The 14,939-nt window shown below is 35.3% G+C and overlaps 1 protein-coding gene across 1 annotated transcript in view; it reads right to left on the reverse strand.

Annotated features, from left to right (window-relative positions):
- LOC116172628 (neuroligin-1) overlaps positions 1-14,131 on the reverse strand; it is an 83,326-nt gene extending 69,195 nt beyond the window's left edge. The window contains exon 1 of the mRNA XM_031489865.1: positions 13,941-14,131. Within this exon, the coding sequence (XP_031345725.1) occupies positions 13,941-14,079 (139 nt within the window). The 5' untranslated portion in view covers positions 14,080-14,131. The remainder of the gene's footprint in view (positions 1-13,940) is intronic.
- Between the last annotated feature and the right edge of the window lie 808 nt (positions 14,132-14,939).

Consider the following 14,939-nt stretch of genomic DNA (forward strand, 5'->3'; position numbering starts at 1 on the left):
ACGTTTAATTTGTAGTCTACATGGAACTGGTAAGTTTCACTCTTCTTTGGAACTAATAATTACGGACGATGACCCTGAACCTTTGGACGATCGGGCGTTAACGCTTGTGAAGTGTTGTCGCGTCAATGAACTCAAAGGTGGCAGCTATTCGACCGGTTAGGCCTTGCTTGATTCGTTTCCCGAACTATGATGACAGTTAGGACATTTCTATATTGTGATGGCATCTTGTCCACATCGATAACAATGAACAGTCAATTTTGCAGCACAATTTCTAAATAAATAGTCCAATTTCTTACAATATTAAAAGAAAAAAATATTTACGCGGGCCTGTTGTTGTACTCACAGCATCAAAAGCACTATCCCTCATAGATACTAAAATTTAAGTTGTACCTTTTTTTATAACCACATCTCAAAAATTTGATATTTCCCACACCAGTCAACGATTTAAATGCTTTTTTTTAGATAAATAACTAACCTCAAATACTTCGAAATGTGTTGAATTATATTAGAAAACGAGTATTGAGTGTATTAAAGTAGGAGGTAGATACGTTCAACATCTTTTGCAATAAAATGTATTCATTTACGGTCGTAAAGTGTTAATATTTGGCAGCAATTATCAAGCACTGTAATATTTTTTGTTGAAATCACAGTATAACTAAGAAATAGAGAGAGAATAAATGCCTACTTGTTATATTATGACAATTGACTCAACCTTCTACGTTCGTGCTGGAAGGAGAAAACCACAACCAATCACTACCGAATTATTGAACGCCCGTTACAATTTATTGCCACTGTAGCGCCGATTGTGGTGAAGCCAGTTACTAGTAAATTTAATGCCACCTTTTAAACAATTCTTTCCGAGCCGCTGTGCTGCCCTTTGAAATTCACCTTTTATTATCAAATAACTTGTACTAACTTTATTCTGCAACAATTGGGATTTATAGTAGCTTAAAATAAATGAACAGATCATATTACTTTTCCATATACTTAACAATGGCTCCCAAGAAACACAAAGGACAGAATTTATGTCGTTGTTTATATATACTTATGCTACCCGTACTTCTTGCCATCAAAGTTAAGTCACCCTATAGAATTGCTCAGATTTTAATTGTGCATTTAAAGAAAAACTATTAATTTTATTTCTCTCACTAAAACTATTCATTTTAAAGCTCTGCTCGGATACTAAAGTCCTTAGAAGTTTATTACAGAAGTTTGCTGTAAAATTATACTAACTTTTTAGTAAACAATATTAGAGTAAAAAAACACTCTTAACAAGAAATTCAAATTGTCTGCCTCACAAGACAATGTTTAGTCAATTTTTATCGTCCAAGTTAAGTTTAGCGTAATATAACGCGCCACAAAGCATATGATGGATATAGTTTATACGAGTCCGTATTGTTGTCTGAGCGGCGAAAAAACGTGAACCAGAAAATGTGATGTAATAAAATAAGGGAAATTTACATACGCATTTTTCTGTTTACTTCATCTTGAAGTAGGCCACGGATTATTTATTGTCGGCGTTCTTTTTCAAACATATATTGTAGTGTATAGTCTTATATTTCAGTTCAAGGATACCTTCAGTATTACATTTTTACTTTTTAGAATCGCAAACACGTAAAATTTTATTCCACGGAAATATAAAACTCAAAGTCAATGAAATAGAATCTTGGGCCACATCTGACGGTAACTACAATTTAACTTTGAAATCCAAACCTAACAAATTTTATTGCGAGTCGTAAACCCGTCTCTACCTCAAGAGCACTTGTAATAGTCATCAAATGTATTAATAAAAAGTACTTGTCACAAATTTAACTCAGCCACCCAAATACAAGTGTAAATTGATACAAGTTCATTTACCTCAAACGAGGTGTACGAAACACCATCAAAGAGTGGATATTACCAACGTGCATATAGAATCCTCAAAAGCGTAGGAACACAATTCGAGGCTTTAAAAATTGAAACTCAAAAAACAGGTCCATTTTCACATCAAATGAAGAAAATTGACTGCAGGGGAAGAAGATAATTACCACTCACAACGAGTTGTGTTTGTGGTTTTTGATGAGCACCAGCCCTGAAAGGCTTTTCTGCCACATGTTACTAATTTCTATCGTGTTATGGCAGTTACCTACTCCTTTTGCACGTTTGGTAAATATCATGCATAATATTTTTGTATAAAATTAACAGTGTGTTAAAAGTTAATGGGTTTTGATCATACCATAGTTTCGGCATAAGTAGTAACCCCCGAAATTTTAACATTTTGTAGTTGTGTGTGTCATACCAGGTGAATTTTACACAGTAACCCATTTGGTATAAAAGGCAAAATATGACTACGCGGACATATGATCATGTCGTGAAGTTTTATTCGTTAAAAAAGTCATTGTCGTTTTTGTGGTGTCTAATAAAAACAAAGTTTACGTTCTCATGAACTTCTCGCTTTAATGAGGCCACGTAATTCAGAAATTATACATTATGAACTCGCAATTCAAATTCTGTATCTTAATTTGCATTAGTAAACCTACGAAAGCATTTTTTTAGTGCCTTTCTGCGAAAGTTGCCCAAATCGATGTGGAAAGTAGGTAGCGCTTCCCCAGAATAGACTTAATAATGATATGTGAGCGAAATCGGAATGAACGCAAAAAGCGTAGGTAACTTTGGCGCTTTCAAAGCTCTCAAAGCTGTGCTGGGAGCTTTGACTAATTCTACTGACATACTTTAGAAGTTGTGGCAAAAAGTTTGTTATAAACAAAAACCTTGTTCGAAACGTAAGTCCTTTGAAATTTCGTCTTCCAGTAGCCAATTAAAGGATACAATGAGCAGCGGTTTCATTTAGGTAATTAAGAAAATAAAGTCGATTTAAAACACTAAAGTAGCTTAATGGATTAAATCGTATTTGAAATTAGGGGGACTCATCGATAAATGAGCGCCATACAATTACATACCATGAGTATTAAGGTAACTGTGGAATTGGACTAAAACATTTGTTATAAACGGTTTACGCTTTATGAAGTATCGTAATGTCCAAAACAGGTCAGACACCAACAATTTGTGGAATAGAATGACAGTATGAGGAAGATTTCACAAGATACGTAGAACCGCATACGATCTTCGGAAGGCGAATTACCAGTGAATGTTTGAGTCCGAAGGGCATTATTTTAAATTGGTAGCTCCGTTGGGGGTGGAATAGGCGGTGAGATTTTTGGACTCTGCCAGTAGCCTGATTTAAAATCCAGGGTAGAAAATCTGACCGCTCACAGGTCTCGGAGAGTTTCTTGTATTAATGGAAGGTTGGTGCTTTCGTCCTACGCAACCGCGTTCAAACGTAATGGTAATCGCGTAATATTTTATTGCAAAATTTGAAGTTATACGGTTTTCGCTATAAATAGCGTTGCACGTCATCAACAGAAGAAAATGGCATGCCAATTTAAATCAAGATTTGGCGAATTTATATTCATTTTTTTTTTTTTTTTGGGAGAATAAGTTGGCAGATTCGGAATTTTTTTTACAATGTTGTCAAACGTTATTTGTAATATTTGTTGACATTTGACACTTTTGTTCGGTTTTTGCGTGTGAAAGTTTTCGGTTATTCTTGTGGTTGTTGTTATTATTCATCTTCACTCTTAGTGCAAGAAAATGTGTTCTGCTCAGAACAAAATTGCTGTTTGTGTACATTCTACCGTTATTTGCATTTGTACTCGCCACAATGCCGAAACATTTGACCAGTAAAGGAACTCCTTGACTCTGGAACGAGATAATGGGGGTTCCTTATTACCATTAGGTTCAGTTCGAGAGGTAAGAATGGTTTCAATTACTTCTACTAATTGTGATTACCTTCAGCGCGTTGCGGCAGCATTACATTTAAACATTTCTACGGTCAGCAGAATTTCCCAAGCTTTTAAACAAAACGAAGCTTTGATATCGCAGATCTTGTATTTGCATCTAAAAGTACTGGCGATTACCACGGAGAAATGAACCGTGAAAACTTTTTACATTGGTTTGAAAAACAATTATTAGTAAATTTAGAAGAACCAAGTGTTATCGTAATAGACAATGCTTTTTACCACAGCACCTTATTGACACAAAATCCGAACAACTCGTGGAGAAAAGCAGATTTTCAAGATTGGTTACACAATAAACTTGCACTTGCGATTGTAACCTCAGAAATGTGGAAAAATTCAATTAATCACACCGAAAAGTTAATAAAGGAATGGTATGAACGTGAAAAACAATTGGATATTGCAGAAATGGTCCCAATTATTATAAACTGGGTGAAAATGATAGTTGAGTGATGACGATTAACTGGACAATAAATAAAACTGCAATTACCTAAGTCACGAGAACTGTGTATTAAAATTTATTTTCTTTTATGTTAACAAAATGGAATGTTACGTAATCTGAAAAGTATCTTTCGCCTTTTTACGATCATATCAGTTTATGTTGATTATCATTTTATATAGTTCAATAAAATTTCTTGTGTTTTTGTCTCGGTTGAACTTACTAGTCTCAAATTCCACTACAGCAAGAGTTGGTCAAATAACGTAAAATCAGTCAAGATTTCAAGCAAGCATTAACTTGATATTTATTTGCTGATGGCCTATGCAATGGTTTATAACTTCCGAAACATTTACATAATGCCGCAATGCCCACATTCCTCATCTTTCTGCTCACAACGGCAGCGATACGTTATAAACAAAATGCTAATAGTACTACACTTAGTGGACTGCACTTTCGTTGAACCCGTCACAGCACAGTAGGAATGGGTTTTACTGATGAACAGTAGGTTGGTTTCACACAGAGAGCCCAAAAAATGATCTCTGAATTTTCTAGTTCCTCTGGAATCTGGATGGTAGAAACATAACCTAAAAGCGTTTCCTTAATAAAAAATTAATATATCAGCATACCTTAGAAATATTTGGCAATGCCGTGTATTGTTGATGTCACCAAATCATGCAACGCTTTTTATAGCGAAAACCCTATACATACCGAATTTGGGCAAAGCTGTGCCACCATTTCGACGAAATTGTTATCGTGCGTGCATTTAAATCAATCGCAAGTTAATAATATAAAGTGGCGTATTTACGTGAGCGAACATTGCGTTATGGGATTAGTGAGCTCGCGTTTAAACAAATTGTGCAAGGTGCAGAACGCTCATAGCTTCTATATTTGGAGCGGTTGTACGATAAAGAAAACAAGTTTATTAATCAAAACTGCGCATATCTCTTGTGTATACGGGGTAGGTTTAAAGTTTAATAGGTAAAACGGCAACCGGTGAAAAAGTACAATTAATTCGCGCTTTTGCTGATTTTAAGCCTTAAGTTATAAAGGTAATTTTTTGGAATTTCCATACTGCGGAACCTTGGTCAAGTAATTATTAAAGTTCTAGAAACCTGAAGTCCAGCTCCTGATTCGAGATAATCAACTACCCCTCAAAATGAATTTTCAACGAACAGTTAAATTTGCCAGGCGATACGAAAGGTGCGATATTATTGCAGAAGACGTTCCACCATCCTGAAATTCAGCTACCTTTTAAAAAGAGAGATGGGGAGAACTCCTGGATAAATGTAAGTCATTTGAATTGGAGAAAACCGTTAGAAACAGAAACCCATACAATCAGAATTCAATGAAACATACGAGGATATAATAAATCATTGTTGTGAACGACAACAGCAACAAAATTATGTCCGATAATTTGAAAGGTACAGGCAAGGGAATGTGATTTTCTGATTGAGGACGCAACAATATTTGACAGTCTCATCGCCAGGGGGATATAATCCGTAAGGTTACAGTGCGAATCCAATAACCTCCTGCAATCGTCAAGAGATTATTAAAATGAAATATTGTCAAAACTGCAACGTTTCCGAGTATTCATTTCCATGTACTTTGCTCGAAAATTGGACCTCAGGTGGTTTATAATTAAAATATGCCCATTTCCGAAGATCCCTTTATGGATATCCTTTACCGCCCGAATTCGGACGTGGAAATGAATGGATATTTTAAAGAAATTTTCTAAATTATTTTCCACGCCATTATTTACCCAACCCCACTTCCTGTAATTAAAAACCGTTAATTAAGGGAGAAATATTACCAACGCCGAATGATCAAAGAAACAAAATAAGTTATGTGAGTAAACCATTCGAATTGAATTTAATCTACATTTCTGAGACAATTTGGCAGTAGCTTTGGATTTAATTAATGAATTAATTAATATTCCTCTGGCGGTTTATTGTAATCTTATTGTTAATGCAAAACTAAAGCATGACGCTTTGTTAGATTTCGGATAGATATGCTCTGAGTTCAAGAATTAAAATAAGCGCGGCTTTCGGTTTAGCAAAAATCCATTTATCTTGCTTTTACATCGAAGGATTCAGTGAAATCAATTCAGATTTTAGCTTCGAATACGTTTTGTGCCTCGCCCACGCCCTTCGGTTCCTTTATATTCGTCGTAATTCCCAAATGTTCTGCGCTGTTATCGTACTATCATCGTTGTCGGCAAGTCGACGAGACCTTTAAGTGCACCTAAACACGAACGGCACGATCTTCCATTCGCAAAGAAATAAAAAATATGTCAGTGTGACAATGTTGAGAATATTTGCACTTACAAGGAATCCAACACCCCACTGTCTGATAAATGTTAGGGTGCGATGCACTCTACTCACTATGTAAATCATATGTATGCATCTTACCCCAATCTTTGATTATTTGCACAGGTAGCGTTACAAGTGGAAATTTTGGGATATACATCTAGATAACAATTCAGAAAGCGGAATAAGAATTTATTTCAATGCAAATACGCAAATACAAACGCATGTACAATTTGCACAAAATGAGTAATTATTGCAGTATATACTTTCTGTAAAATCACACTATATTTTAGTGTATAGACTATAGAGGTTACTTAACGGAACATCGCGTCGGAAGTGGGTACCGGCAAAGGGAATGTGATAGCCACCGACAAGACTTTACTGATGGTGGAGTCAAAACTGGCTAATACAATACTAATCTGCCACACAACAATGAACTTCGATCCCTTCGATCTCACAGGAGGATAATTTTTATCATCTCGAATTGCATGAAATTCAAATTGGGCATAGCCAGTACCATATCAATATTAATGTAATTAATTGGCACGGCATTCATTGAACCTAATGCGACCTTCGGTTCTCAAGATGTCAGTAATAAAAGACATCTGTGGTGAGAGAGGTCGATTACCAGGCTTTTTTTTCTATGATGTTTTGTTTCTTGATTGCTTTTGGAACTCGGTACCTTGAATTTGTATCGCATTTCTTCTTTTTTGTAGGTGCATTTGCAGACTCATTTTGATAGCACTCAATATCGTGGAAGTTGCAAAATTAGCATATTTGGAAACGACTGGCGAATGATTTATCACCCTGACTCCAATTTGATAAGTAAGGCCGATTAAAACGAACAAATTAACAATATTAAACATGTCCAATTCGACATTTTTTGTAGGCGTTAATTAATGACGAAGTGAGAATCGGGGGATCATCCCGGAAGATTTTTCAGGGATTCACATGGAAGTCCGCGGAGTAACTACACATTTTTAAAGGATTTGGCCCTTGGTTGCGAGAAGTCAAAATCGGAACTCAATATTTTAATTTTCGCTAAGAAATCCCGATAGAATCAAACAATCAAATAGTCAAATTTGGCAAACGAGTTGTGCTTCGAGCGCCGCTGTTACGAGTGCGAAACCATTAAAAAATATTTTTAACCAGTTTCGAGGGTAGGATCATAACCGGGCCTAATATTTGTGTTTGGACTAAACTTTGTTTGCTGCTGAGGTTTTTAGCAGTAGCCCTATAAGAAATTTGGAATACTGACAGTTTGAATTTCTCCAATGACTTGATTTTATAAGAATAAGAGCAAGCAGGATTATCCAAGCACCAACTACATCTTCAAAATCAACTTGCAGAGGTTCCTAGTGCCAAAGACTGCTGGTCGTTTTTAGAAATCTGTCGACGCCAGCAGCACAAAAACCAAGAAGGTCTAATATCTAGAAGAAACTGTTCGAAATACCAGGTAATATAATTTTAACAAACTGGCCTTGAAATCGACGCCATGACGATAAGAAATGAAAGCCGAAATCTTTTCATTCGAAATGTATTCAGAAGCTTTTTCTTTGTTATATACCTAAGCAAATTAAATTGTTTAGTTTCAGTCTTAATATTGATATCGAAGTGATAAATATTGAAATCTGCCTTCGTGTTATAAATTAAGTGTTTGTGATCAATAATAATTATCTGTTATGAATCAATATACTTAAAAACCGTTTTAATGTTAGTTTATCGTTAATATAGCCCCAGATCCAGTGAACATTTATTAATTTAAATAATTTAGTTCAAATTATTATAAAACAATTACAACAAAATACGAAGAGGCGCATGCGATTTTCACTAGTTGAATTTTTTGTCACTCAGCCCTCATTCGGGAACCAGACATTTAATCTGGCTCATATTCAATAGCATTGATCCTGGAACTAAAATAAATCTCCGAAAGATTTTTAATGTTCATCAAATATCACAGACAAAAATATCACGTACCCCACTCTCCTGTTGATTTCTTTCCTCTGTATGCCACATCCACATCTTATTGAATTTAGAAAAGGGCCCCTTAATCGTTTTCTCTTATAGTAATTTGCAGTGCCCCTTTTTTCTCAAAGAAATCCGTATCCGTATACCGTCAAAGGTCAGAATATCCGTTTCTTTTGTTCTCGCCTTTTTGTAATAACGCGTAATCGTTGACCACCTCCACATTCTTTTGAGGAGGCATACTTATACGAAGTTAAACACTTATGAACGTAAACAAAACTGTACTAATTATTCTCTTACAGAACAGAACTTAGATCTAAATTCTAATTAACGAGCTTCTGAAAGGATCTAAGGTTTGCAATAAAAAATGTAAAATTACAAATGCGAGAAACAATCAAAAATGTATACCTCAACGTAACAATGTTCAACTTAACCCTACTGCAAACTTATAATTCTGTTAACACTTAGAGTGGATTTAATTCTGTGTCGTCACGAAAATTTAAATGCGTTAAATATTAAATTAATAAACGCGAACAAGAGAATTTATAACACCAAGTGGAAATATTTTTGTCCTCCAGCGCCTAAAATGAATAACTTGAATATTTTAGATATTAAATTTTTTTAAAGAGTTTGAGGGATGAATGTTAATATCGTCCAAAGGTTTCGGTAACGCAGCGACAAAGAATTTAAATTAACTTCCTCAAGCATCATTTCGGTTTGTTGGTATAGGTCCTGGTATAGGTATTACGTTACATGTGTACTAGGCACTAAAAACCGTTCAAAAATTGTCAAAACTTCAAACTGAGAAACTACATAAACAATTCTGACCGAAACTACAATTGCCCTAATTAACCGAGGGCGGTGAACGATTTACGAGTACAGTATACGCATTGTTAGCACAGCATCCACTACGATCTTAGGAATTTGTACTGCTTTGTCTAACTTTTCGCAATATTGAAATTCTCATACTCCGCTGTTTATCCTTTTGCAAATTATGTCACTAGTAGTAGTAAAAGAATGGAATCATTAATACTTTTATTTTTTAATAGAGTACGTTGTCTTAGAGCGATTCAATCCGTGGTTATAAAGAAGAATCTTTGATCTGCTCTCTTAAGCACTACCTCAAAACCACAAATGCTAAATCTCAGAGATGTTAGAATCTCAGCACTTCACAACATTAGGATTTCATACTCTACAATCTAAATCCATCCCAAAATATCAAACCTTATATTTCGAATTTCCAAAATCAGCAAATTTAAAAACCCAGAAATTCCAACACTTCAAAATCCAGAAACTCCAATACCATAGACGCCAAAAATGTTAAGATTTCAAAGTGTACGATACCAAAATTTTAAGATGAAAAACCTCTAAATTTACCAAAAGTCTGAAAGGTTTTGTAATTCAGGAATACCGCAACACCATTTAAAAAGCCTCGACAAAAGGACGCAAATATCAAACATCAGAAATCTGGAAATCGATTGTGTAGCTGAGTGGTAAAGAGTTGGGCTACATAGTCGGAGGTCGGGTGTTGGAACCTGGGGTGAGGTATGAATTTTTCATCCATGGCAGAGATGAGGAAGTGGCTTCAGTTTCGAGCATTCTGCTGACTACTCCGAATTAGGTTTTCCTGCAGTTTTCCTAATTCCTAAGGTAAATACCGGAGCAGTATAGAACAACTTAAGACCTTCTGTAAGGGGCACCTCTGAAAAGCATTATGCTAGTGCGAAAGCCTATTGGGGGCCCAGAACAAGAGGGGGAAAATAAATAAATAAATAAACAAAAAAATAAATTAATTAAAAAATAAATAAATAATAGCTACTTGTGTTTGGAAAATTTTCTCAACGCTGATTAAAAAACAATCATACACTGCCGACACTGTACTGTTAATTGTAAGAATTGAACGTCTTTTGTTTTATCATGGCACACTTGGGTTCGGAAAAGAACGTTTTTTTTTTACAAATTGGCATTTCGACTTGGTTTTTCTCTGAAATGTTCTTATGGAATGTGTGGTTTTGTTGATATCAATGGAAAGTTTGTAGTTTTGGCCACCCAAAAGTATAATTTGTTAGGGGGGTGCTATTTGAAATTTTAAAAAAATATGATATTTAGCGAAGGTCAATCAAAAACTTTATTTTTTCGATAAAGTACATAAAAAAAATTATGTGACTGTGGAAGAGGTCTTAACCTGTGCCTCAGTCCAAAAATTAATCGCCTGCGCGATTTAGTTTCTCTCAAAAAAAATTTCGAAAAACTGTCAAATTTTGACGAAAAAAGGTTGTAACAGCGAAATCGTTAAAGTTAGTGGTATAACATGTTACCTAAAAAAATAAGTACTTTTGAAATCAGTAATAAAATTTGGGGTGTTCCATTAAAAAAATGCAAGTTTGATACGCCACTGGAATACAGCACGTCCCTGGTGATCAAAAATATTTTAGAAACATGCCGGCTGTAATTGTGTACAATTTTGCTCTAAGACTTTTTTCGGTATCTTTTATGGTAAAGGGGTTATGATCCCAGGGATCTTAGGTGCTACACCCTGTACAGTCCTCAAAATGTATCGAGATTTTGCTTTAATGAGGTCATGGTATTTGCCCTAATGAAATTTTACAACTTTGGGATAAGGCAAAACACCAAAAATCCTAAAATTATCAATATCCAAAGGTCAAAAAATTCTTATCTCAAAATGTCAAAACCTTAACATTGCCATAGTAATAATGCCGAACAATGTTGTGAAGATTATGCGCAATTAAAGAGTTATTATCATGCTTTAAACAAAAAGCAGAAAATTCCGATTATTTCTGAAAATATGCCAGAAAAACCGAAATTTGCCGATTTCGTTTCTGTATTTGTCTGATGTTATTTGAACAGATAAAAAAATCATTTTCTCATTGCCACTCTACAAGACTCCGTTGAGACTTTCTTAATATAACGTTTTGTTTCGGAGAAATTATCAACTTAATTTTTTATGTGGGCCGTAAAAAAATACGCTTTGAATTGAGTAGCATTTCTTTATTACTAATACAACGGTGTACGTCACACAAAAAAGACATAAGTTGGAAACGGTTGGTTTCAACATGATGGTGAACCCGCCCACATCGCCATAATCGTGCGAGAACACCTATCGGACAAATTTCCTGGAAAAAGGAAAATCTGATGAGTACTAAAGTATAGCATAAGTAAAAGCATTTTTTCCCAATTTATTCAAGGGTCAGTATGTGTCGTTTACAGACCTTACCAAAAGTCTGAAAATGCGGGTTCCATAGTTCCATAGCAACCAAAGAAGAAAGGGGCATTGTATCAGACTCCCCTCTCCCTTTCCACCACAACCGGGTACTTATACACACTAAATTCACATTCACCACTTCACATCAGGAAAATGCAAGTGAAACCAGAGGTTTACACCGAGAGGCGGTTAAAGTAACGAATTGAACTAGAAACATCAACTACTTAATTATTGAATTATTCAAGTGGCGGAGTCAAACATAAAGCAGAGGAGCTACTAACAGTGCCATGGGTATAGAAAAGTAGCCACCAGTACTGACTGAGAATAACGCCAAGTCCACTGTACTAACAACAAACACGGACACAAACTAAAAGGAGATCGAAATAAAAAATAACCAAAAGGGTGGCAGTGCAATACAGAGTGCGCCAAAAATCCTGGATCAGTCGAATGTTTCGCGGATTATGTGTCATTTGACGGCTCGTCCCATTTACAAAGTTTGTGTGGTATTAAGATCTTGTAAACAGAACGGCGTTCTGCCTCCAGCCAACTGACCAGAGGTCGAAATTAGGAGTAATTTAAGAATATTTAATTTAAAAAAATATTACAACAAATTTTGTATCTCCATCCTTGAATCTGAGCCGGCGCTGGGTCTGGAGACACCGCCACTGGTTGCCACTGTCAAAACGAATGGCGTCAAATAAACGTTTGTACTTTGTAACTGCTCGTAATTTGATTTTCGGAAATGATATGTGCCGTTTGTGTTGAACGGTAGCTGTAATTACAGTTATTCAATATAAGCAGGGATTTTGATCAAACCTACTGGATGCAGGTATATGAAATACAGGAAACTTTCTCCTCCGGTGACAAATAATGTCAAAATGATGTTGCGTATTGCTTATGGACAGTTGCTAGTTGCTCCAATGTGAGACTTCTAATTTAATTCAATGTAGAATAGGAACAGCGATAATATTGCGTATTGCCAGTATTACTTATCGCCCTCAGGGCGAGAGCCGCCTAAATGTAAATAAATTTTAAGTACAGGTACAATAGATAGGTTAAGATTGTGGACACCCTCTATACTGTATAGACATTTAAATAATAAATTATATCTTTAATTGTACATACATATACAGTGATTTCATGTAAAAGTAGAGATTGGGATTTCCTATAGGAATTTCCTATGTCAACTTTTACATGATAAAAAGTCTCCTGAAAGACGCCTAATTTTATGCAACCAAAATACCTTAAAACAAATAAAGAACTGGCTGTCATATTAATTATTAATTTGAATATTGTTGCTTTAGCTTCACGGAAAATAAATCTCTTAAGCTCCTTTATATGTTATCGGCACTATACCAATTGGAAATATCAACTTTTTTCTTTAGTTGAATACATCGCACAAGAACCGAAATTAGAATAGGGAAGTCAAAGCGATAATATTTAAATTAATTAATATGACAAGCAGATCCTCATTATTTGTTGTAGGTAGTTACTTTGGTTGCATAAAATTAGGCGTCTTTCAGGAGACTTTTTATCATGTAAAAGTAGACAGGAAATCCCTATGTCTACTTCTACATGAATATCACTGTATAATTGTAGGTAATATATTTCAGTTGGAGTGTCCATAGTCGTTATCAATTATTACTAGACCTTAAGCCCATTGGTCCTGGGAAAGAGATATGTCAGTTCGTGCAGAACTAGTTGCTGGAGTATTACCTTAATGTAAAATTAAATCAAAGAGCAATTGAGAACAATAACTAGTGTTGAAGTACCAAAAAAATTTAACGGTTTTTAGATAAACAATTTTGTTTCACGTTAATGTATTGTAATTGCACTATGAAAGTAACTTATTATTGTCCCAACTGCTAATACATTTTATACCTAACAAAATCTAGTCCCCTATGAAAACCATTTGAACTTAACATTGCAATGCATTCATCAGTAATTTGAGCAAAGTAGAGCATTTATACCTAAGGTATGAACTCCTAGAACTTATTGCGGAGCATTCAAATTCAAAATCCTATTTTATAACAAACGAACTCTTTAATTACGAACGCCCGGTAGCCGAAGGATAAATTTATACGTGTTTAAAGTGGAATTTAAATAAACGCATTTTGCATTGGCATTTTGTTGCGCTTAAAAAAAACGAAACTGAATAGAAAGTTTTTCCTTGCCTTTAGCGACCGGCGAGACAGCTATGAAATTAACGAGGGCAGCTCCCGTGCTGTGTCCCATCAGTGTTACTCTCTCGGGATCGCCACCGAAAGCTGGAAGGTTCTCCCGAAGCCAGTGTAAACCTGCTACAAGATCCATTAGGCCGAAATTCCCCTGCGCGCTTCCTTTAGCGCCGGTTTTTAGAAATCCTGAAACAAATCACTGTTGTAATACTCTTTTATACAATACAGTTTTTCATTTAAATGGTGAATTAAAGACACCCACAGAAAATGATTTTCATACAATTTTTTCTCTATGTACGTCACAAAATGTCGAAGCAGTGCTATTGGAGCGCTTACGGATTTTAAAACATACGTTAAAGGAAATTTGAACATCAACCACATTCGTGTATGCAGTACATAGGATAGGTTAAATTGAGCACATTAATGTTCGGTTATTAACCCATAACAGACAACCTTTGTGTATTTTTGGCATGGACAAACATTGTTTAAAAAGTTTGGTGTCGTTTGATCCAAAGAGCGCAAGAGACATCAGTCCACCAAACGAAAACGACTCTCTCATTCTTAATAGTTTTGTTGCATTTTCAAATTTGCTATGATCGTAGTTAAATTACACCACTTTTCAGAACGGACGTAAAAAACAGACATTTTTTGTTTACAACGCGGTCAGAAATATAAACTTAAACCGTCCGTGAATTATGCAAGCATTTAAAAAATGAACAAAAAAGGGTCTGCCGTAAATTGTGGGTACTTTTTTGTATCGGATATTAACACAAACGGGAATTTCACAAAAATAGTCTTTTATCAAAGACAATTTTTGGCAATCGTGAGTTGTTCCATTGATCCGATTTTGTTTTGTTAGCTTTCCATTGGAGCTAGTTCGTGGTTGCAAAGGTAAATGTAATAAGATTCGTAATGCAAATCTCCGACGCTTGATGATCAGAGCGTTTACTGCAGAGTCACTAATTAAAGCATGTTTCCAGTAAGGGAAATGCCCAC

Source organism: Photinus pyralis, unplaced genomic scaffold, assembly GCF_008802855.1.
Source record: "Photinus pyralis isolate 1611_PpyrPB1 unplaced genomic scaffold, Ppyr1.3 Ppyr1.4_LG5, whole genome shotgun sequence".
NCBI lineage: Eukaryota > Metazoa > Arthropoda > Insecta > Coleoptera > Lampyridae > Photinus > Photinus pyralis.